Consider the following 24,978-nt stretch of genomic DNA (forward strand, 5'->3'; position numbering starts at 1 on the left):
CTCCTCCCACTTCCCCCAAGCAGGTTATAGTTAAGAAAATATATATTCATATACATATGTGGATATATATATATACATATACATATTCATACACATATAAATATCCTTCCTATCCCTGCTTACTCTTTAATTAAATTCTGCTCCATTACATGCCTTGATATTACTTAACCTCACCCCTCCCATGAATCCCTCCCTTGTCTTCTTCCCTCACCCTTTGCTTCCCCATCTGCCCCCTTATTCTTTATAGATTTTGGAGAATGTTATATCTTCATGGTATATATGTAACATTGCCTATTGAACTCATGTAAGTAGGTTTCAGAATTATGAGTCCTTCTCCCCTTTTTAATGACTCAGAAATGAGTCATCTTCCTCTGAACCTCATTTATATAACATAATTACGATTTTTATCTTAACCCTTCCCCAATCTTCCTTTTGGGTTACCCAATTGCTGATGTCATTCTTAAATATATGGTATACATTTCCCATATACTAAAACAATTTGTCAAGGATAAGTTCCTTGAAATTGATCTTTGATGTTTGTTCTTAATGTTAAATTTTCTATTGAGTTTGATTGAAAGTCCTGAAAATCTGTAAGTTCATTGAATAGTCATTTTTTCTCATTCAATATCATAATTTTGCTAGATATAATATTTTTGGCCATAGGCCAGTTCTTTTGATTGCCAGTAGATATTATTCCAGGACCTGTAGTCTTTTATTGTGGCTGTTGATAAGTCCTGTACAATTCTAATTGTAGCTCCAGCATATTTGAATTTTTATTTCTTGTTTCTTGCAAAATTTTTTCTTTGTTTTGGGAGTTTTGAAATTTGACAATAATATTCCCCTGTGTTTTTCATAAAGGATCTAGTTGAGGTGTTGATTGGTGGGTTTCTTTCCTTTTTCTATTTTTCCCCTCATGTTCTACCACTTCAGGTAATTTTCTGGGATTATTTCTTGTATTATTGTATCAAGGTTCTCTTTTTGGTCACAGCTTTCAGGTAGTCCAATTATTCTCATATTTTGTCTTCTTGATCTGTTCACTAGATCTATTGTTTTTCTTATAAGATGTTTCACATTTTGTTCTATTTTTAATTCTTTAGAACGTGTTTTGTTATTTCTTGTTTTCTCATACCTTATGTTAGCCAATCTGATAGGTGTAAGGTGGCATATCACATCACATTTATTTTAATTTTCATTCTCTAATAATTAGATCATTCTTTTAAATGACTAGATAACTTCTCCTAAACATTGTTCATTCATGGTCTTTGAACATTTGTCAATTGATAATGACTCACATATAAGAAACTGAGTTAAATTTATAAAAGGCTTTTATCAGAGAAACTTACTGTAAAAAATTGTAATTTATTATAATGTATTGTCTATAGTACCTTTTAAAAAAGCATTTTCCCTTTATTATCCCTTTTAAGTAGATCTAATTTTGCTTTTGCATTGTCTGGGACATGATTACTACTCCTGTCTCTTTAACTTCAGCTGAAACATAACAGATAGTGTTCTAATCCCTGATTTTAACTGTGTATGACTTTTTGTTTCAAGTATATCTCTTGTAATCAACATAGTGTGGGATTCTGATTTCTAATCCACTTTTCTATTCTTTCTGTTTTAAATGTGAGTTTATTCCGCTCATATTCAGATATGAGTACTATATTACTATCACTGTGATTACTATGTATTTCCCTCCAAGCTATTTTTTCTATTTTTCTTTATTGCTTTTTACCCAGAATCTCCTCAAATCTCTGTTTTATTTCTGATTTATTTTATTTGCTCTCTCTTTTATCATTCTCTCCTTTCCCCCTTCTTCCAATGCTAGACCTTTCATTTTTTTTAGGTCATCTCAATATAATCAACTTACACCTGTTATAGAAGCCACCTGCTAGTAATTGTTGGGGATCTAGTTCTGACCAGCAGAACAGATCCCTTTATGTGAGAGGATGATAATGATACAAGGAGACTGAGAGGCAGTTGCATTCTCTGACTTCTCTCCTCTTCCCTCTTGCCTCTGATTTATTTCATTCCCAATCCACAAGCAACATCTACATCAGTAAAGGCTGATTTGCAATTCCTTCAAATGTGTTATGATTCACAGTTGTGGGGGCTTTCCGAGAACTGACAAGTCCTTTAATGGTACAATCCCCTTTAATCCTTCACAGGTTTTCTGGGTTTCACACTTAGGTGTGGTCCTTAACACATATGCATTCCCTCTGTCTATGTAGATGTTTTCAAAATGCCCTAATGATGATAAAGTTCTTAGGAATTACATGTATCATCTTCTCATGGAAGAATATAAACACTTTTGCCTAATTGAGTCCTTTATGATTTCTAATTCATATTTACTTTTTTATGCTTTTCTTAAATTATTTTTATCTGACCATAATTTATTGGTTTTTCACTGTTACCTGTCTCCTATTACTAAAACTTATTCTTCATCTCTATCAGGATTTCCAGTCATTCACTCACTCCTCAATTCTCCCTCAAACCATCTCCTTTGCACTAACCAATTTTTTTTCTGCATTTCTCTACATTTCTTGACCATTCAGTGAACAAATTGAATTCTATATTGCCATACTCTCTTGAGGATCCCTTGATCCCTTAACATTTTTTCAGTTGTGCTCAACTTTATATCACACCATTTGCCACCTTTGTTCACATGCTGTGGAGTAAAAGTGAATAAAAGCACCTAGCTGGGCCTTCTCTGCTGCTAGGTAATCCTGCCTTATCAATTCACTACCCCATTCCCACAGTGACTCTTCTAATCCTTTTTATCCCTGCTCAAACTTCCCATAGCTTCCACTCTCTCTGGTAAGAATATTGCCTCATTTTTTTAAATAGAAAAAAAAAAATGAAGCCATTCTTCATGTGCTCCCTCTTCTCTTCTTTTCCTCATTTCATATCACTCAGATGCCTTCCATTATGATCTTCTCTTGCACCCATATTTCATATGATGAAATGGACTTAATATTTACTAAGGCTAACTTCTCTCTACTTGTTCAAGTTCTCCTGTTCCATCCCATATCCAGATGGGAATACAGACAGATTTCCCCCTCTGTCATTCTCACTCTTTCACTTTTTCCCAATCCTTCATATCTAGTGGTTCATTTCCTACTGTCTACAAGCATGCCCATTTTTCCCCTGTCCTCAAAAACAAAACAAAACAAAACACTGAACATCATAAACCTTGCATCTTTGTTAATTATTGTTCTATATTTCTTCTGCCCTTTGTGGCCAAACTCCTTGGAAAGGCTATCTATAAGTGCCTCATTTTTAAGTCTTTACAATCCAGTTTCCAATGTTAGAATTCCACTGAAAGAGTTCTCTCCAAAATTACTAGTGATCTCTTAATCTATATTGATCAGAGCCTAGACTCAAATCTAACAAAAAGCTGTGTGATTCTTCCTCATTCTAAGCCTATGCTCTTTCCTCCAGAATAGGTTGAATATATTTTATATTTGTATTCATTTCTCTCTTGTCTCCCCTCTTGCAGTACATTTCTCTTCCCTTTTCCATTCTTTTGAGATCATCCAAATATAATAGACTCATACCTAAGCCCTCTAATTAGAGTCCCTCTAAGATATCTGGTGATAATAAGGTTCAAGGTGCTTAAATGTCCCATCTCTCCATATTAGAAGGTAAACAGTTTAATCCTTTTTAGTCACTTATGATTTCCCATTTATGTTTACCTTTTTTTATGCTTTTCTTGAGCCCTAATTTTATGCACCATGGTCTTGTTATCAGAAATACTTGAAAATCCTAGATTTCATTAACAATATATTATATTCTTAGGATTATACTCAGGTCTGTTATTCTTGGTTATAAACTCATATTCTTTACCTTAAAAAATATCATATTTCAAGCTCTCCATTCCTTAAAATTGTTGCTAAGTTTTGTGTGGTCAAGCCTGTGGCTCTAAAATATTTGAATTCTTCCTCATTGCTTGAAATATTTTTCCTTAACCTTGGAGCTCTCCTAAAATATCTGGACAATGTTCTTTTATGATTTCATAAAACATCATATCTAGGATATTTCCTTCAATAAAGTTTTTACCATTTTTAAAACTAAATTTATATTTTCCTTCAGCATCTATCATTTAGTTTTTAAAAATTATTTTAGCTCACTTTTAAACTTTTCTAGGAATTCTTATTGAACTTCTAATTTTCATTTTTTCTCATCCTAGAGAAGTTTGGGAGGCAAACAGAGAGATCTGTAGACACTAGAGATGCAGGACTAGTCAGGAATGAGAAAAGCATTTCAGCCCTTTAGAAAGATGAGATATAATACCAAGGCAGGAACCAAGGCAAGGATCCTAAGGGATCCTTGAATTTATATGGGGCTATCTGTCAGTTCAGTGACTATTGCTTAGTTCTGAATTATATGAGCCCATCCTACTTGTTCACTGATCGAGAAATCAGTTCCAGAAATGCTATATAATTGAGCCCAGGATCATACCAAGAGAGATTCATTTCTAAAATTTACTATAGCATTTAAATCTACATGAAATAACCAGGGCAGGAGTCCCAGAAAAAAAGGGAGCAAGATTCAGTCACTCCAAACTGAAAAAAGCCTCTCAATAAGCTAACAGATACTGAGTTCAATAGATATTTACTAAAAGTTAACTGTGACTAAGCTAATAACTGAAAACTGGATCAGGAATTTGCAGAATTCAGACCAGGGTGGCAGGAAACAAGCCACTCCCTGGATCACACCAGTGACTATGTACTGAAAACTTTCCATCCCAATCTCAGCTATAAAAGCAGTAGAAGGATATATAAAAGGACAGAATTTGGAGTCAGACCTGTCCCCTTTTCCCCAAAGTGTGTTGAACTTGGCATTAATATAAATTCCAAACTCAAGAATGAAGTTGAAATAATTAAACAAAAGAAGTAAATAAACAAACAACAACAACAACAACAAAAAGAAAAAAAAAAAACCTCAGTGATAGCTACTATGATGACAGGCAAGCTCAAACACAGGAGACAATTTGAAAATATCCAGAAGAAAAGCCTCAAAAAATTACATCAGTTCAAAACAAAGATAATAAGGAACAAGCAAGACATGATTGTATGGAGGGAAAGAGAATACTGAGGCAAGAACCATTACTTAAAAAGAATGAATAGAAATCAACAGTTTTTGTTATAAAAAGCAAGTTGTAGGAAATAGGTTAAAATTACTTCTTAATATCCTATTATTGGATGGTGTAATATGTTTTTCAAGATGGGGGGAGCTTGGAAAGAAAGCAACTTCCTAGAAATAATTATTGATAATTTCTCACCCTTATTTCTCCTAAGAAAGTTCCCTGAAAAGGGGAAAAGCAATGTTTAGCATAGATTCTGACCCTCTACTGTTTTATCATGTTCTTGGCATTTAAAGCCATATGTAATATGGAACCATTAGACCTTTCCAGGCTTTTTCAAGACACATACTTTATCTTGGAACCAAACCATTTTATTTACATTTCTGGGGGTATCTCATCTACATAGCTTTGCACAGATTGTACCCTATTTCTGACAAGTGCTCCCTCTTCATCTACCATTTAGTATCATTAACTTTTACTTCTTTTTAATTTTTTTCTTTTTTTCTGGTTATATATATACATTAATTTTAATAGACATTTCTTTATGAATCATGTTAAGTGAGAAAAATTATTTCAGCTTTCTTTAAAAATAAGTGACACATGTCCAAAAATTATGGTAGATTTCTTGAGCTAGAAAATTTCGTTAATCTTATGTAATCTTTGTAATAATTAATTGTTTTGTCATGTTCTTCCTAAAAAAAAGATATTTACTAGGGCAAAAACCGAGTTCATATCTCCTAAATTCTACCTGCTGTGGTCTGGGGGAAAATAAAAATTAACTATCTAGAGATTGGATTTAAAATAGTTACAACAAAAACATTCATAAAGTGATTCAAGGTTTGCAAAGCATATATTATCTCATTTGATACTCAATTTCTTTGTACCTAGCACATAGCAAGTGCTTAATGAATATTGATTGATTGACTAATTTATTATTACCTCTATTTTATAGATGAGGAGACTTAGGGTAAGAGAGTTAAAATCATTTGCTTAAGATCCCACATCCAGTTAGATATCTGAATTGGAATTTAACTCATTACTACTCATTTTAAAAATTTTCCATTTTAATTTAATGTGTTTAATTGTAGAATTTCCAAACACATGATCTAGCATAATCTAATAAGTAATAAATCAAAAGGCATTTCACTGAATGGCTAATTAATAGATAGTTTATTGTTATTCTCAATTGTTCTAAAAAATATACTTGCCACTTAAACAATAAGAAATCTGTATCAAAATGGACCCACTTATGTGTATGTGTTTGTGTGAGTGTGTTTATGACTTGCCCAAGTTCCTATATTTGGTAGCTAATTAGAAACCAATAGAAATTAAAGTCCAGATAATTTCTTAGCTTTGTGTTCTTTTCACATTGCCTCTTTGTAAAGTATGATCACCCTGTCCTAAACGAGGTGGATCTTTCTCAAATACTCTCCCATATAGTGTCATCGCTAAAATAGGCAAAGGAACATCACTTCTGCTCTGCAAACGACCATCACTCAATACCTAAGAAAGAAAATGAAGACAATGGTCAATGATTGCATAAGATTTAATCTCCATATCAATGAAATTTTCTAACTGAAGAAATCTACCATAATTTTCAGCCATGTATCACTTATTTTCAAAGAAAGCTGAAGAAAATTTTCTCTTGCCATGATTCATAAAGAAATATCTATTAAAAATTAATGTATGGGGACAGCTAGGTGGCTCAGTAGATAAAGCACCAATCCTGAAGTCGGGAGGACCTGAGTTCAAATCTGGTCTCAGACACTTAACACTTCCTAGCTGTGGGACCCTGGGCAAGTCACTTACCCCCAATTGCCAAAAAAAAAAAATTAATGTATGTTCTCCAAATGATAAATGGTCAAAGGATATGAACAGACAATTTTCAAAGGAAGAAATTGAAACTTTCTAATCATATAAAAAGGTGCTCCAAATCACTATTGATCAGAGAAATGCAAATTAAGACAACTCTGAGGTACCACACCTGTCAGATTGGCTAAGATGACAGGAAAAGATAATGATGAATATTGGAGGGGATTGGGAAAACTGGGACACTGAGGCATTGTTGGTGGAACTGTGAACAGATCCAACCATTCTAGAGAGCAATTTGGAACTATATACTGTGCATGCTCTTCAACCCAGCAGTGTTACTGCTGGGCTTATATCCCAAAGAGATCTTATGGAATATTATTGTTCTGTAAGAAATGACCAACAGGATGATTTCAGAGAGGCCTGGAGAGACTTACATGATCTGATGCTAAGTGAAATGAGAAGGACAGGAGATCATTGTACACAGCAACAATACTATATGATGACCAATTCTTACATGGATCTCTTCAACAATGAGATGATTCAAACCAGTTCCAATTGTTCAGTGATGAAGAGAGCCATCTACACCCAGAGAGAAGACTATGGGAACTGAGTGTGAACCACAACATAGCATTTGCACTCTTTCTGTTATTGTTTACTTGTATTTCTGTTTTTCTTCTCAGATTTTTTTTTCTTTCTAGATCCAATTTTTCTTGTGCAGCAAGATAACTTTATAAATATGTATACATATATTGGATTTAACATATAATTTAACATATTTAACATGCATTGGACTACCTGCCATCTAGGGGATGGGGTAGGGGGCATGAGGAAAAAATAAGGAACAGAAGGTTTTGCAAGGGTCAGTGTTGAAAAAATTATCCATGCATATGTTTTGTAAATAAAAAGATAAAAATTTTAAAAAATTAAAAATTTATGTATGTGTATAACCAGAAAAAAAGATAACAAGAAAAAATCTTATAAAAAGAAAGCTAAAGAAGTCAAAGTTAATGATACTAAAGGGTAGAGGAAGAGGGAGCACTTTTCAGAAATAGGGCATAGTCTGGACAAAGCTACCATAGATAAGATACCTCCATAAATGTAAATAGAATGGTTTGCCTCTAAGACAAAGTATGTCTTGGATAAGCCTGGAAAGCCCTAAATTGCACAAAATTTTAAATGCCATGCTGAGGAGCTCTCATTACATCATAGAAATGATGAGAAGCTACTGATGATTCTTGAGGGAGGGAGTAACATGATCCAACCTGTGCTTCAGAAAGATTATTTTTTTCCTGTATGGAGGATGGAGTAGAGAGAGAAGAAATGGGAAGCAAGGTTATCAAGTAGGAACTTGTTGCAATATTTCAGACTAGCTGCGTATTTGAGGCTGGCCTGGTTCAGATCAGGCCTCCAGTCTGGGACTTTATGTTTGATATGAGAATGAAATGAGGCAGAAATAAGCCATTCAACAGTTAACAAGAGGAGACACGCTTCACCACGGCAAGAAAAGGGTAATGAACAAGGATATGCATTGAGGACACACCAAGCTGATTCATACAAAACAGGCTTCCCTGTCTCTGAAATGTCTCTTGTGATCCAAGTATCAGATGCCTGGAGCGCCTTATGACTGTCTTATGTTGATGTAACTAGGCTGTGATAACAAAAGCTTCACTTTAGCCAATCAAGATGCAAGGATGGTTTCAATATATCACTCCCAGCACAGGGTGGGGATAAGCTGAATTAATGGTAGTGGTCAAATGAGTGGCAAGAAGTATAAGATAAATGGAGTTAGAAATGTTAAATCTTGGAAAGTGATTGGATATTCATGAAGCCCTCCATACCCAAAATTCAGGAAACATCACCCTTTTAACTTCAATCATTCTTCCCACACCCTAGGTTTTCCTAGGTATCACTGCATCATTGCAGTGATTTGTTAGACTTTATTCCTTCAACATCACTTGATAGGATTTGATTAGTGGGGAATATGAAGGGGAAAAGGGGAAAAAAAATTATATAGTGACTACTCTGTGCCAGGCACTATGTTAAGAACTTTTATGGATTTTATTTCATTTGGTGCTCACAATGACCCTGCAAGTGGATACAGTATTATCTCCATTTTACAGCTGAGAGGTATTTGAGGCCAAATTTGAAGTTATGTCGTCCTGACTCCAGACCCAGATCACTAATCACGGTGTCCCCTAGGTACCTCTGTTTACCATGATATGTTCTGTTCCTTATCACAGCTTTCATGAATGCTGACAATCACACAACTATGATATGAAGGAAAAGCTATCTAGAAGGAAGAACATTAGCCTGGATAAATATAGGAACACAACTATTAATATAGAGGAGGAGAACATTGCCCTGAACAGATATAAAAACCCTGATTGTCAACTCTGGCTCTACCACAACTCAATTTGAACCACATAGTCTCTTCAGGTCCATTTGTAAAACTGTGAAATGAAAGGATGGTACTAAAGGATTTCTGAAATTCTTCCCCTCTTTGTCCCTCCCCACTTCCCTTCGCCACCCAACAAATTCCATAAATTCTGCATATCTCACCAGTAACTAACCAGGACTTCAGCTACTTCATACTGTCATCCAATACAAATGGTTTCAACATTTTATTTTGATTACAAAAATCATGAATCCAAAACTATGAAATATTAAGTGAAAATAAAATGATGTTTGAACAAGTTAGAATCATATTTCCTTCTCCACACTAATCACATCTGGTAACTATTACTCAGTTCAAAAAATATTTCTTAGAGGCAACATGATATGATGGATGGAGTGTTGGATCTAGATTCAGCAAGATATGGATCTTCATCCTATCTTTGTTACTGAAGAACTACTCAATCCTGGGCAGGTTGCCTAAATTTATCAAAACTCAACTTCCTCCCTCGTAAAATAATATTGGTAGTGCCCACCATTCAGAGTTATTATGAGGTTTGGTGATAAAAAGGTATATAGAATGTTAGGCAGATCCTACCTTTGTTACTGAAGAGCTAGTCAGAAATTCTTTCCTTATCCATAGACAAGGAAGAAATTTTCTTCTTTGCTTATTTATGGTCAAGTGGCCTAACTTTATCAAGCCTTAGATTCCTCACTTATTAAAAAAAACTATTAGTACTTATCATACAGAGTTCTTATGAGTTTCTAATGACAAAAAAGTATATGGAATACTTTCATATTTTAAATAACAAGTATAGATGACAGTTATTGTTATTCAGAAATATTCAATGCTCCATCCTACCTCAAAGTATTGTTCAGGTGCAAGTTGAGTGCCACTTAGCACTATCTGTGGGAAGACATAACTGGTTTGGAATGTGCCACTGAGGGAAAATGCTTCAAATTTGGTGAAAGCTGATCCAACTGGCTCACCACAAGTTTTTAAATCAGTTGTTTGGCACTTTAATAATGTGCATATCTGGATGGGAAAACATAAAAATGTTAAAAAATGATATGAAAATGAAAAGACACGTTGTTTTTTTTTCCCAGAACACAATCGTACTAATACAGAAAGAGAGTGAGGTTTTCAAAAATCAGGAGCTTTATCTAGATAAAGAAAGTCATATTACAAACAAATTAGAGAAACAAAGAAGAAAATATCTTTCTTGTCTATGGCTAGGGAAAGAGCATATAACTAAATAAGAAATAGAAAGATGCATAGAAAACAAAACAATTCTGATTACACAAAGTTTAAAAGTTTTTGAACAGACAAAACCAATGCAGTTTAAATTTTTAAATTTTAAATCAAAAACAATTAAAATTTTAAAAAACAAACAATTAAATGGGGGAAATTTCTTGCATAAAGTTTTTTTCTCTAATAAAGGCCTCCTATCCAAGATACATAAGAAACTCATTCAAATAAGTATGAATAACTATTAACAGATAAATTGTCAAAGGCAATTCAAAGGAAAATATTCAAAATAACAACAAACTTACAAAATTCTCCAAATGTTTAGTGATTAGAGAAATGTAGATTAAACAGTTTCAAGTTTCCATCTTATTCCTACCTTGTTAGAAAGAGGTAATTATGGGAGTGGATACTGGAAGATAAGTATATTAGAGCTAAGAAAACTATTTGGAACTCTGCCCCAAAAGCCTCTAAATAATGCTTACTCTTTAACTCAACAAATATAGGGTCCATATCCCAAAAAAATCAAAGAACCCCTTGTGTACAAAGATTTATAACAGCTCTATTTGTTGTAAGAAAAAAACTAGAAAAAAGGAAGGTTTTTACTAATTGAGGAATAGCTGAACAAAGTATGATATATGAATACAATGGAGTATTATACCATAAGAAATGTTAAAAGGAATTGTTCAGAGTAACTGGAAAGACAAATGAACCATTAAAGAGTAAAGTGAGCAGAATTTGGTCAGGAATTTGTCCTCTAACAACAACACTGAAGAGATAATCAACTTTGCAAAACTTAAGGATTCTGATCACTCAAATAACTCATAATCATTCCAAAAGACTAGGTATGAAGTATGTTACCCATCTCCTGATAGAAAAATATGGATTCAAGGTGCAAAATGAGATACATATTCTTGGTTATAGAAAATGTTTGAATTTGTTTTGCTTGACTTTGCTTATTTGCTACAATAATTGTTTTTCTTTTTTTCCTGAGGTGATAGCCAGGGGGGAAAGAAGCTATCAATAATGGTGCCCAAAATAAAGAAAAGAAAAAGAAACACTAAGAAATCACTGAAACATTTTTTTTAAATGAACAAAAGAGAACAAAGGAATTTCAGAAGAAAGGTAAGTAGGACAGCTATGAGATTTACATCTTGAATTTATTATTAAAAAGAAAGTTGGGTTTTTTGTTCTACTTAATAGATAAACATTTTCTTTTTTTTCATAAATTTCAGTATTAAAAATAAAATTTAATTCAAATTAAAAATAATAAAATTACTGGAGTCAATTTATGCCAGTACTCTTTTAAAAATATGTGATATACTCTAATAGAATGAATAATCTAGCCAAAATAAAATCCATTCTGGATTTTTTTTGAAAGCTATATTACCTGTTGATAATATTCTCCTTGAACAGTATGAAGGCCATCAAAAACCCCTAGTGCATATACTTCATCACTTCTTTTCTCAGACATCTTGTAACTCAAGTGACAGCAGAGGTCTTTTTGGCAAACGGTGTAATTTCCTGTGTCTTTAGTAAGTTCAGTGAAGGTAAACTCATCAAAATAGATACTCCCAGGGAAGTTTGCCTGATCAGAAGTAAATGGTTTGGCATTTTTGGCATAGGCACTCCAATCTACTGCTGCAGGGTAGTTGGAAGAAGTTCGAGGCCGTGACTTCAGTTCTGATAGTAATAGCTGGCCACTTTCTGTTTCCATGTCATAGTAATAAACTTTAACTGCCTCTGGTGCATAGATTCCACTCCCTTAGGATAAAAAACACATTTTTATTAAAAGAAACAAAACTTAGTTTCATTCTTGGGGTTATTTATTTTTTTAATTGCTACAAATTCAGAGTGCTAAGTGTCTCTCAGTTAAATTTAAGGAATAAAATCTAAAATTATTACACCATTAAAAATTGTTCATGGAAACAGCTAATGGTCAAAAGGTTTGAGGTCTGATATTAACACTATCTGTCCCACATTTGACAAAGCATTTGATGTGATTGTACATTTCTTTCTCTATAAAATGGGAATACTACTTCTAGGGATCTTATTACCATTAATATTACCAGTTACTACAACTAATGATAGCTAATTTTTATCAAGTCTTGATAAGCCAGTTAAATACTTGAATAGCATTCCCTTCTTTGACTTGTTAGGAATACAAGGATTCATGAAGAGTCTATGATGTTGATGGATGGACTTCCCTGTTGGAATCCTTACTAACTGCTAAGTAATTAGAGTTGATCTAATCTTACAAAAAGATGTTTTGGGCAGAACCTGAAACAAGGTACTAAGTAGAACTACCCATAATCCCTCTCTCTGGAAGGAGCATAAATAGGCCAATGGGCCAGTCGGAGAGTTCTGGAGAGTGAAGACGCTACAAGTCGAGATTTCACCGGAATGACATGAAGACTGGAGCTGGCTGGAGGCTGAAGAAAGCAGAGGCAGAGGCTGAAGGACCAGACCTTTGGATTTGGCAACATTCGGAGAGAACTCTTGGAACCAAGCAGAGAGATAGGCCTCTAAGCTAACCGGGCTATATTGGAAATAATAAAAGATCTGAACTTTTATCACCTGGCTGTGTTTTGAGAAGAAAAAGATCACAACACTTCCCAGAGTGAGAACTCACTCTGTCAGTGCACATTACAACCTATGACTGAAAGAGAAATTCTAAAGAAATGCTTAAAGCAAGGGTCACACCAGAGTGTGGAAAGTGGTTTATACATATTAAAGCAGTGTAGAATTGAGAACAGTAAAAGGGGAAAAAAAATATGGTCAATATGTGGAGAAAAATTTTGTTTATAATGATCATTTTGTGGCCTATCTATTTTTCAAGAATAAGTCTAGCTAAATAAAGAGTGCCTTAACACCAGAAATATGGTTCAAAGATGACATATTTTTCAGCCAAAACAGCTTATGAATGAAAGAATAGGTTAGTGAATGAATGAATGAGGCAGTTGTAAATCACTTACTATGCATAAAGCATTGTGCTAAGTGTTAGCAAATAGAAATAAAAAAGAGAAACAAGACTTTTTACTCTCAAAGAACTCACATTTTAATGGAAAAATACATATAAAACATGACGATTAGAATATATAAGAAAGAGTTGCTATTTACATTAGTAAAATGAATAATAAATGAATAAGAATTGGAATGATACAAAAAGAAGCATGAGTTTTTTTTTTGTTTATATAGCACTTTATGATTAATAAACATCTATAGCACAAGTGTTATTCTTTTCATTTTAAAGATGGGGAAATAAGATAGGAATAGATAAGAAATAGCACATTATTCTCCTCATTATAAGGCTTAATTGGTTACTTCCGTGGGTTATATAAAGAGTTAATGTTACAGTTGGGAATTATTCCTCCCCAAACTTTATTCATTATGCAGTATAAACAGATATTATTTAATAACTTGATAACTTGCTAATTATTCAAATTATACTTAATTTAATTTAAAAAGTTTTAGCCAAAGATTAAAAAATAATCTATTCTGAAAACAATATTAGTTATCCTATGGCTTTGAAGAAATTGTTTAATTTCTATGAGCTTAAATTTCCTCATCTGATGGAGAAATATTTCATTGACTAAGAACAAGTTGTTTTAAAGCATAAATGTTGTAATCAGTAGAGTTAACTAATATAAAAAGCTAATGGTTGAGTGAATTACCTGTCATTTGCATCCTGGTGTTGTGAGTATTTGCTGAAAGGAGATTGACCCTCATGGCTTTAGCCCAAGATGAATGGAATGGAACAGCAGACAAGAGGGGCAGAGTGTTCATCCAAGCTGTGGGGAACACTATGCTGTCCACTTGGAATTTATCCACCACAATTACAGCAGGATCATAAGAGAATATATCAAAGCAAGTGAAAATGCCAAATTTTCCAAAAGGTGTATCAAAGGTCACATATGTTGAATCTTTAGGAAAGTTGAACTGAACTTCCGATGCAAAGAGATTGTACTATTAAAGAAATGGAAGGAAAAGACAATAAGAAATAATCCACCAAAATAAGTATGTGTTTAATATCATATGAATGTTTCCTTCACAAGAGAGTTACATAAAATTAAGGTACATTAATGAGAGGAAATTTTACATTATGTAACCTATGTATGTGAAATGAAGAGTTTATCTCTTTTATCTTTATCTTTTATAGGCATTTCTGCCTATATATCTTATGTAAGTTATATAAGTTCCCTTTTCTTCACTCACACTGCTGGCACAATACCACAAAGGTGAAGGCCCTCATCATATTATGCTTGAAATATTTCAGTAACCTTCTGGTTAGTCTCTCTCTCTCTCAAGTGTATCCCTATTTCAATCCATCCTCTCCTTAGATACCAAAGTAAGCACAGGTCTGACATGTCATTCCTTTTCAGAGCTATTCATGTTCAAATCTTGAATTTCATTCCTCTATAATCCAATGACTGAGGCTAAACAATCAGGTCTTTGGCCCAGTATGCTAAAGATCCTAAGATACCCCTAGCAATTATACTCCTTCAGAAGCATAGAAACTACTGAATTTAATACAAAATTGGAAAGAATTATTACCTAAAATAAGAAATGACTAGATTACATCAGGGACATTCCTTCCCTTTACATCTATATAAAAGTAAAAAATTGTTGCATCTTAGGGCCTTTGTTGTCCATTTCCCAATTGAATTTGTGTTCACAATTGATTTGATTCTGTTCTCATACTGCTTCTCCCAGATATATATTTTATGGAATTTGCTTCAAGTTGATTTTAGGAAGCTTGATCCTGGCAAGTAGCCTGGGTGGCTACTTAAAATTTTATGAAGCTAATTAGTTCCATTTACTCATTATAAAGTATGAAGCATGAAGATAACATTAATGCTAGTTCTTTGCTATACTTGTGCAAATCAAAAAGCCAACACTGATGGTCAATCAAATTAGTTTCAGTCAATAAGCCCTTTTTAAAAAATTCACACCTGAGATTTTTTTTTTGGCCTGAATAATGCTCACATTGTCTGTTACTCACTTTCTATTATGTTGTCTTAAAGTTGTTGAATGGAATGTCTTGTGTAACATTTTTGGTCAATGTGCTACATCTGGCAGCTGCTTGACAAGAAAAGAAAAGAAAGTAATTGGCTGGACAGTCAGTCAAAGCTTATTCTAAAGAGGACTTCTACCTCCTTTTCATAAGGTACAAAAAAGCCCAGAAATCCTGTTGTTAAACCCAACTTAAGTATCTCTAACATCCTTTCTTATCAATGTTCAGAGCATGATGCTACAGATTTTAATCTTTTTTTTTTCTTTTTCAAATGAGGGATTTAATAAATAAGAAAAGAATGTTAATTATTTTACTATATATAATAACTTCTTACCTTATGGTATCTGGCAACCAGTTTCCCTTTTGAATCAAACACTACAGCAGTGTTGTATTGGTACCGGCCATCAGATGGACAGTTGAAGTCATTGACATCACATTCTTTCTTGTCTCCAATATTTGCCACCACATAAATAGAGTTTTCTCTGGCCAAGCAGCTAAGTCTTTTTTGCACTGGTGAATAGCCAAATCTAGTTCAAATTTAAATTCAAGAGGTGGATTTATAGATGATTGTTTTGTTGATCCTACATACACAGTATCATGTCAACAGCCTAAGTAATGGAGAATGTAATGGAAAATAAGTCACTTATCCTCTAAGAACATTCTAGGTCTAAATACATGATAGTATGAACACATTTAAAGGTTCTTATGAACATTTATCATTCCATTAATTGTAATCTACTTTAATAATTTCCATTTATTGTAGTCTACTAAATACCATTTTGTACTACTAGCAAGAGTATTATATTTGGCATGTAATCAGGTAACAATTTTTAGGTGGAAAGACAAATAGCATGTTCTCTTACTATGGATCATGTGGCCCACCAAAGATAAGGCTTGGAGTTTTAACTATGGTACAGAGTTGAAAGTTTTATTTTTTTTCATGCATGAATAATCTCTTTAAAACTTGCAAATCAAATATGCATCCTGCACTACAGGTTGCAAAATCGGGAAACAGTAAATCATTCAATCTAATTATAATCACTGTTAAAGCTCTGTTTTCTAGTAAGAGTAATAGGTACAAAAACTAGAGACTTGAATTCTAATCCTGACTTTATCACAGAATAGATGAATTTTGTTGGTCCAAATCAAATATTTTGTTCTGCCTCCTCTTGTTCCTGGCTAAAATTTCTAGAAAAATAGTATAAATGCCTCAGACTGTTCCTCTTGATTAGTGCCCTTATTTTTTTTAAATCAACAAGTTACTCTCATTGAGATGAATCCAAGAGAGAAAGGCAATTTCAGAAAACACACCAATCTCTTCTATAACATACCCAATAAATGGTCATCCAACCTGAAGGTCTCCAGGGAACACAATTTACCACCTCCTGAAGTAGGCAATCTATTTTTCAAGAATTCTAATTGTATGGAAATCTTTTCTGACATCCATTCTAAATCTGCATTTTCATATCTTCCACCATTTTCTCCTAATTCTGCCCTCGGTTCAAGCAAAATCAAGTTAATAATTCTTTTCCATGTGATAGATCTTCAATATTTAAAAGGCAATTATCATGTGACCCCTAATTCTTTTTTCTCTCTAGTACTGAACTTCTCCCTTCTTGTAATATAAGAGAACATTAGGTTTTTTTTAATATTCTTTTATGCTGTCCATCACAATGTTGATTGCTTGAAAACTTGTAATTTATTATAACTTCCATATCTTATTTCGGCAAATCTTCAGTCTGTTATTCCCCCATCTTATACTTGCCAAATTGATTTTTTTAATCCTAATGCAAAACTTTACTTCAATGTTTACTAAATTCTATATTGTCATGTTCATTGATGTTGAAGTTTACAATAAAAATTTTTTATTAAACTGATCAAATTCATCCCAATGCTCTACTCTATCAATATATTTTTTATCCTAACAATATAATAGCCATTGTCTTCCAAATTTCTACTATCTGAATAATAATCATTCTATCCATGCCTTCATCTAAATTATTGATAAAAGCATTAAGCAGAATTGAGTTAAACACATATCCTGTATGTATTGCTTTTGGATCTTCTGATTTCTTTATACCTTCATGCTCCATGTCTTCCCCTACCTCCATGATATTTTCAGCTTCCTTCTATATGTTATCTTCCCCAATAAAAGAGTGTAAGTACTTTGAGGGAAGGAACTATATATTTTTTTCATATTTGCATTCCTATCCCTTAGTACAGCACCCAGTATATAATAAATACTTAATAAATGTTTGCCAATTGTTGACTGTAAACATATTCCTGAGAAACACCATAGAAGACTTCATTTTCAAGATGATATTTAACTGTTAAAGACTACTCTTTAAGTTTAGCCATACAATCAGTTTAAAATCCTTCTAATGGTACTACTCTCTAGTCCGCACCTATCTTTCCTTCCATAAGAATTGCTTTATCAAATGCTTTGCTAAAATCATTGAAAATTATATTCAGATGACATGGCTTTCTTCAACAGTGAGATGATTCAAACCAGTTCCAATTGCTCTGTGATGAAGAGAGCCATCTATACCTGGGGAAAGGACTGTGGGAACTGAGTGTGAACCACAACATAGTATTTTCACTCTTTCTGTTGTTTACTTCCATTTTGGTTTTCTTTCTCAGTTTTTTTTTCTTCTTGATCTGATTTTTGTTGTGCAGCAAGATAACTGCAATAAATATGTACTTATATTGGATTTAACATATATATTTAACACATATTGGACTACCTATTATCTAGGAGATGGGGTGGGGGGAAGGAGGGGAAAATTTGGAACAGAAGGTTTTGCAAGAGTCAGTGTTGAAAAATTACTCATGCATATGTTTTGTAAATCAAAGGTTTTAATAAAATAAAAAAGAAAACTATATTCAGAGTACTGTTTTGATTTTTCAGTCTAATGTCAAAATGAACAATAAAACAATTTTGGTATAAACTGCCCTTGATGAATCTCTTTGTAATTACTGCTTCCTTTTTTGGACCACCAAATCATAATAAAATAAAAGTTGATAGGGAAATTGAAAAGTCCCCTAAGTTTCATTCCCTCATTTTACAAATGAGAATCTGAAACACAAAGACAGCAAGTGATTTTCTTATACTCATACAGCTAATAGATATCTAGCAGGATTTGCACCTTTTTCTTATTTAAAGTCCAAAACTGTCCACTGAATCATGTTGCCTTATACTTGGATACATAGTCTGAATCACTTCTGGGCAGATGGCTGGGGGGGGGGGGGAGAGAAGGAGAGAGAGTGGTCTTGGATAACAGGATTATTGATGTCCTCCTGACCCTGAAATTCTGTTTTGCTTCTTTTTTTTTTTTTTTTGAGTCCTCTGATCTTTTACTTCAAAGATCATTAGTAAATTAGAATGGGAAGAGGCCTTCAAACCTAACCTCATTCATTTTGCTGAGAACTAACAGTTGAGATAATTTAAGTGTCATGCTGAAGGGTTCATAAGTAGTCAACATGGAGCCAAAATTTGAACTCTAGTATATTTCCCTCTACTACAAGGTACCTTTAAATCATTCTTTGAACTTTTTCCCCCCTAAATTCTTTTCATTCGAAATTAGGAAGACTTGGATAGTGTTCTTTATGTTTTAATTCTTTTTAATAACACAGTCTCTTAGTAAATCTCCCTCCTATCTTTTTCTTTCTTTTATGTCTTAAATAAGACATAGACTAATGCAGCAAGAGAATTGGATTCTGAGTCAGATGGTTTGAGTTCATATCCTGGCTCTTTCATATATTTGGGTATGACCCTGGAAAATTCACTTCTTTAGAACTTCAATTTTCTCATCTATGAGAAGGAGATTATAATACTTGCCTTGCTTTTCTCACAGTTTTATTTTAATGATCTAATGAAATAACATAAATAAATGTTTTGTAACTATAACACCTTTAATTGAAGATGATTATCAGTATTTAGTTATATCAATCATATCAGGTTCCTGGATTATCAGCTCAGGGAAATGATAACAATTCAGGACCATGAGTCCTCCTGAACCACAGTCAAGTATATAGTGAATGCTCTTTGCCCTGGGAAAAGTTCCAACGATCTGCTAAGTACTGTCATTCTAACATGGTCTATGATAAGAAAATACTTGCAACACCCAGTGAATTTTGTTCAGAGACCAACACAAGGGTTAAGGTTGTGCAACTCTTGTTGAATCTTTCTCCTATTAGTAATTCTAGACTTTGATTTCCGGGAGACAGCAAGTATCAAGTAACAAAATTCAACGTATGAACTTCATTTTATATACAAAAATTGTCCCTGAAAAGTGTTATCCAAATAATCACTTTTAAAGCCATTAAGAAAGGTTGATATTCAGAGGGAAAGTGTGGTAAAATCTTCATAAAATGAATAAACACCCTACAAATAGTGTCTGGCAGATGCAGTGTTTCATACAAGGTATTATTGCATTTGCTTATTCAAAACAAAGTATACCAATATTGGTCCTAACAATAATGACAATATCCTCAATGACAGATAAACAGACTTGGTTATTTCCATTAAAGTTATTAATTTAAACATAATAAACAATTTTTAATTTGACACAGTTATCTTTGTATCATTTATACTTTATTATATATAAATATTATGGTATGACACTAGACCTATGATTACTATAGTATAAGGAACTACCAATGAGTAAAATCCTTCATTAGTACAGATTAGTATCTTCTTCGCATTTTGTAAACACAAAACATTAGTCCAATGGGGGAAAAAGTATGTAATAGTAACATTAAAATATATAAAAATGTCATTAGGAGTCAGACATACTAAAAGAAATTTATATATTAAAATTTTACTTGCATCAGTGGCATTTTTATAAACATTTTTATGAGTAACAACTCTGCTTTTTATAAGTTTTGGTGCTAAATATAATAAAAAATTCATGGTAAAAGTAAAAGTTTTTTTTTTTTTCTGTATATGTGTGTGTATGTATGTATATATGCTGAGTGTTCCACCTTTCTCCACTAAAGGTGACATGTCAAATAACATTGTTTATGAAAAATTTGACTCATTGAATCCAGAACATTGGTGTGAATGAAGTCTGATTTCTTAACCTCCCAGCCCAGAGTGGTTTTATGGAGTGAAGAGATTCAAGCAGAATCTATTCTAGAGTTCATAATCTCTCAAAGTAATAGTTTCTCAACTTGGTTTTCAGGATCTATATGTGTTAGTAAATGTTGAAAGAAGACAACTACTCTATCTTGTGATACATAGGAACCACAATATCCTGTTACACAGATGATACAGATTTTTGCATATTTGAAATGAATTTTTGTGGGGATTTGGCACTATTGTTTTATTGTCAAAGCAAACCAATGATAGGTGTGGAGTTCATTGGTTCAGATCTCAAAAACTCAACTCATCTATAATTCAAATTTAGGGCACTAGGTGAGAGAGACACATTCTGTTAGTATGTGTCAGTGGCAATACAAAATCAAATCTTCCTCATTCCAGTAATACTTTTCTATCCAGTATACCATACTTTCTATCTATCATATATAATTTATTATTTATAAATATTATAGAATGGCATAGGACCAGTGGTTATTATAATATAAGTAACAACCAATGAAGAAATTCCTTTTACTAGTGCAGATTGACATCTACTTTGCAACTTACAGTTGTAGTATCTGGAGTATGGAAAGGTTCAATGATTAGGTAATAATCATAGACAATAAGTATCACAGGCAAGACTGAAGTCAGGTCTTCTACTATAACTAGAGTTAATACATTCACTTTAAAGTTACTCTTTTAATGGAATATTATTATTCCATAAGAAATGCTGAGCAGGCTGATTTCAAATAAGCCTAGAAAGACTTATATGAACTAATGTTGAGCGAAATGACAAGTTTGGCTCTTCTCAACAAAGTGGTGATTCAAGGCAATAGTCCTGGGAGGGAAAATGCCATCCATTTGCAGAGAGACAATTATGGAGACTGAATGTGAATCAAAGCAGAGTATCTTCATTTTTTATTTGTTTGTTTGTTTGGTTGGTTTCTTTCTCATTTTTTTCTTTTGGTGTGATTTCTCTTGCACAGCATGATAAATATGGAAATACGTTTTAAAATATTACACATATTTAACCTACATCAGATTGCTTGCTGTCTTTGGGAGAAGAGAGGGAAAGGAGGGGAAAATTTTAGCATTGAAAAATATATACTTTTTATAAAAAATAAAATACTGCTGAAAAAATTTAACAATAAAAAATAAAGTTACTGTGCCTTTTACAGAACAAAAATACCTGTTTGGTTCAGTACATGGAATCCAGTTTACTTGAGGGTCTGGGATGTCTTCTAGATATGGGTAAATGCTTTCCCTTGTGAAATGCCAGCCATAAATTCCATCTTCAGGGGTCACGATAATTTGTGCACCCTGCTCAAAACAATAGAATTATAGAATTTTAAATCCAGAAAGATATAGATTCTAATCTTACATAAGAAAAGGCAAAGGTCTAGAGCAGTGGTCCTCAAAGTATAGTCCAAAGAATTGTTGGGGTCTCTGAAATCCTTTCAGAGGGTCTACAAATTCAAAATCATTTTTTATTTTTGATATAGTAAATAGCTATAAATATAACCCATGTGAACAAAAACTCTTTGAACAGATCCTCGATAGTTTTTTAACAACATGAAGATACTGAGAACAAAAGTTTGAGAACCAAATGATTTGCTTAGTTACATAAATTGTTCATTGAAAACTAGAACCCAATCCTCAAGAATCTGAGCTTAGTTTTAGTCTCCAAAAAGGATCACAGGATCATTGATATAAAGCTATAAAGAAATTTGGATATCATCTGATACAACCTTCTCAAAAGTCAGAATATCTCCAAAGATGTTAAATAACTTTCCCAGTAGCAGAAACAAGATTTGAACCCAAATCCTCGGATTTCAAATCTAGCATTCTTTCTATCCTTACCAAATCAGAAACAAATCAAATTAGTTTCTCAATATTATAGAATGGCATAGGACCAGTGGTTATTATAATATAAGTAACAACCAATGAAGAAATTCCTTTTACTAGTGCAGATTGACATCTACTTTGCAACTTACAGTTGTAGTATCTGGAGTATGGAAAGGTTCAATGATTAGGTAATAATCATAGACAATAAGTATCACAGGCAAGACTGAAGTCAGGTCTTCTACTATAACTAGAGTTAATACATTCACTTTAAAGTTACTCTTTTAATGGAATATTATTATTCCATAAGAAATGCTGAGCAGGCTGATTTCAAATAAGCCTAGAAAGACTTATATGAACTAATGTTGAGCGAAATGACAAGTTTGGCTCTTCTCAACAAAGTGGTGATTCAAGGCAATAGTCCTGGGAGGGAAAATGCCATCCATTTGCAGAGAGACAATTATGGAGACTGAATGTGAATCAAAGCAGAGTATCTTCATTTTTTATTTGTTTGTTTGTTTGTTTGGTTTCTTTCTCATTTTTTTCTTTTGGTGTGATTTCTCTTGCACAGCATGATAAATATGGAAATACGTTTTAAAATATTACACATATTTAACCTACATCAGATTGCTTGCTGTCTTTGGGAGAAGAGAGGGAAAGGAGGGGAAAATTTTAGCATTGAAAAATATATACTTTTTATAAAAAATAAAATACTACTGAAAAAATTTAACAATAAAAAATAAAGTTACTGTGCTTTTTACAGAACAAAAATACCTGTTTGGTTCAGTACATGGAATCCAGTTTACTTGAGGATCTGGGATGTCTTCTAGATATGGGTAAATGCTTTCCCTTGTGAAATGCCAGCCATAAATTCCATCTTCAGGGGTCACGATAATTTGTGCACCCTGCTCAAAACAATAGAATTATAGAATTTTAAATCCAGAAAGATATAGGTTCTAATCTTACATAAGAAAAGGCAAAGGTCTAGAGCAGTGGTCCTCAAAGTATAGTCCAAAGAATTGTTGGGGTCTCTGAAATTCTTTCAGAGGGTCTACAAATTCAAAATCATTTTTTATTTTTGATATAGTAAATAGCTATAAATATAACCCATGTGAACAAAAACTCTTTGAACAGATCCTCGATAGTTTTTTAACAACATGAAGATACTGAGAACAAAAGTTTGAGAACCAAATGATTTGCTTAGTTACATAAATTGTTAATTGAAAACTAGAACCCAATCCTCAAGAATCTGAACTTAGTTTTAGTCTCCAAAAAGGATCACAGGATCATTGATATAAAGCTATAAAGAAATTTGGATATCATCTGATACAACCTTCTCAAAAGTCAGAATATCTCCAAAGATGTTAAATAACTTTCCCAGTAGCAGAAACAAGATTTGAACCCAAATCCTCGGATTTCAAATCTAGCATTCTTTCTATCCTTACCAAATCAGAAACAAATCAAATTAGTTTCTCAATATGAACAAAAGCACAGAGCATTTCAACTTTTTCTTTATAATTATCTTGCCCAGCAAGGAACTATACCTTCTCAGATGCCAGTTTGATTGCTTTCTCCAAAACATCCAAGTTTTTGTTCATCAACATCAGGGCATCTTCCTGGGAAACAGGTGTTTTTGTTGTATTTGGAAGGATAACAGCATGTTCATATACAGCAGCCACGAATGTGTCTAAGGCATCAACCCTGAGTACACAGGCTGCTAAAGCTATCACATAAATAGGGAACCAAGAAGCAACCATGGCTGAGGACAAATGCCTCTGATAAAGAGAGCAGGAATACCAAAGTATTTATATATGAGGAAATACTACATATTGTGTCACTGTCACCTAGGGAGTATATCAGTAAATATATTATGCAATACAACATTGAGAAAGAAGGTTGTGAAAGACAACTGTTATATATCCAGGAAAAACTGAGTAGTACACACAAGATTTTTTTTATATTTTTGCAAGCCCAAATTACTAATATTAAAAGTGAAATCATAAAACCAAATACACTAGTATTTTTATTATGTCCTAATAATAGAATAGTATTTTTTCTAGTAAGTTATTATCTATTTGTTCTCCCTCCTCCCCCATTCCCCTTGTTGCTAATATTCTTTTTTCTAACATCACCTTGTTTTCATCTTCTATATCTATATTAATTATATACTTATGTAATGAGGGACTGGATACTAAGCAGTCCTTAAGAACTGCCTGGGGTGGGGGAGAGATGTATATATTGTTTTGTAACATGACTTTTACAGAACTGTTTTGCATTAACTTCACATGGGCTTCTCTCAGTGGGGCCTGTGAGGATAAAAGGAAGAATGAGGAACTCAAAATTTTTAAAACAATGTTTAAAAAAAAAACCTGCTTCACATGTCACTGGGGAAAATAAAAATTTCAAAACAAAAAAATTACTCAAAGAACCACTGAAATGATTCTCCATGTGATGAAGTTTGGGACCTTACATCCAGGAGAGCTGTGATGATACATAATTGAAATTCTTGG

At 33.1% G+C, this 24,978-nt stretch overlaps 1 protein-coding gene across 2 annotated transcripts; it reads right to left on the reverse strand.

Moving 5' to 3' along the window:
* Positions 1-6,234: 6,234 nt before the first annotated feature.
* Positions 6,235-24,199, reverse strand: LOC127562223 (vascular non-inflammatory molecule 3-like). 2 transcript variants are annotated; one of them, XM_051997759.1, is made up of 7 exons: positions 24,013-24,199; positions 23,243-23,373; positions 15,881-16,073; positions 14,207-14,498; positions 11,923-12,296; positions 10,149-10,322; positions 6,235-6,586 (listed from the first exon to the last, which is right to left on the reverse strand). In XM_051997759.1, exons 1-7 carry the CDS (start codon positions 24,070-24,072, stop codon positions 6,431-6,433), a joined length of 1,380 nt encoding a protein of 459 aa, XP_051853719.1. In that variant the 5' UTR covers positions 24,073-24,199; the 3' UTR covers positions 6,235-6,430. The 2 variants fall into 2 exon arrangements, with proteins under 2 accessions (XP_051853719.1, XP_051853720.1); XM_051997760.1 differs by lacking the exon at positions 23,243-23,373 and adding an exon at positions 21,816-21,946 and having other exon boundaries at positions 24,013-24,125.
* Between the last annotated feature and the right edge of the window lie 779 nt (positions 24,200-24,978).

This window comes from Antechinus flavipes, chromosome 4 (assembly GCF_016432865.1).
Source record: "Antechinus flavipes isolate AdamAnt ecotype Samford, QLD, Australia chromosome 4, AdamAnt_v2, whole genome shotgun sequence".
NCBI classification, from domain to species: Eukaryota; Metazoa; Chordata; class Mammalia; order Dasyuromorphia; family Dasyuridae; genus Antechinus; species Antechinus flavipes.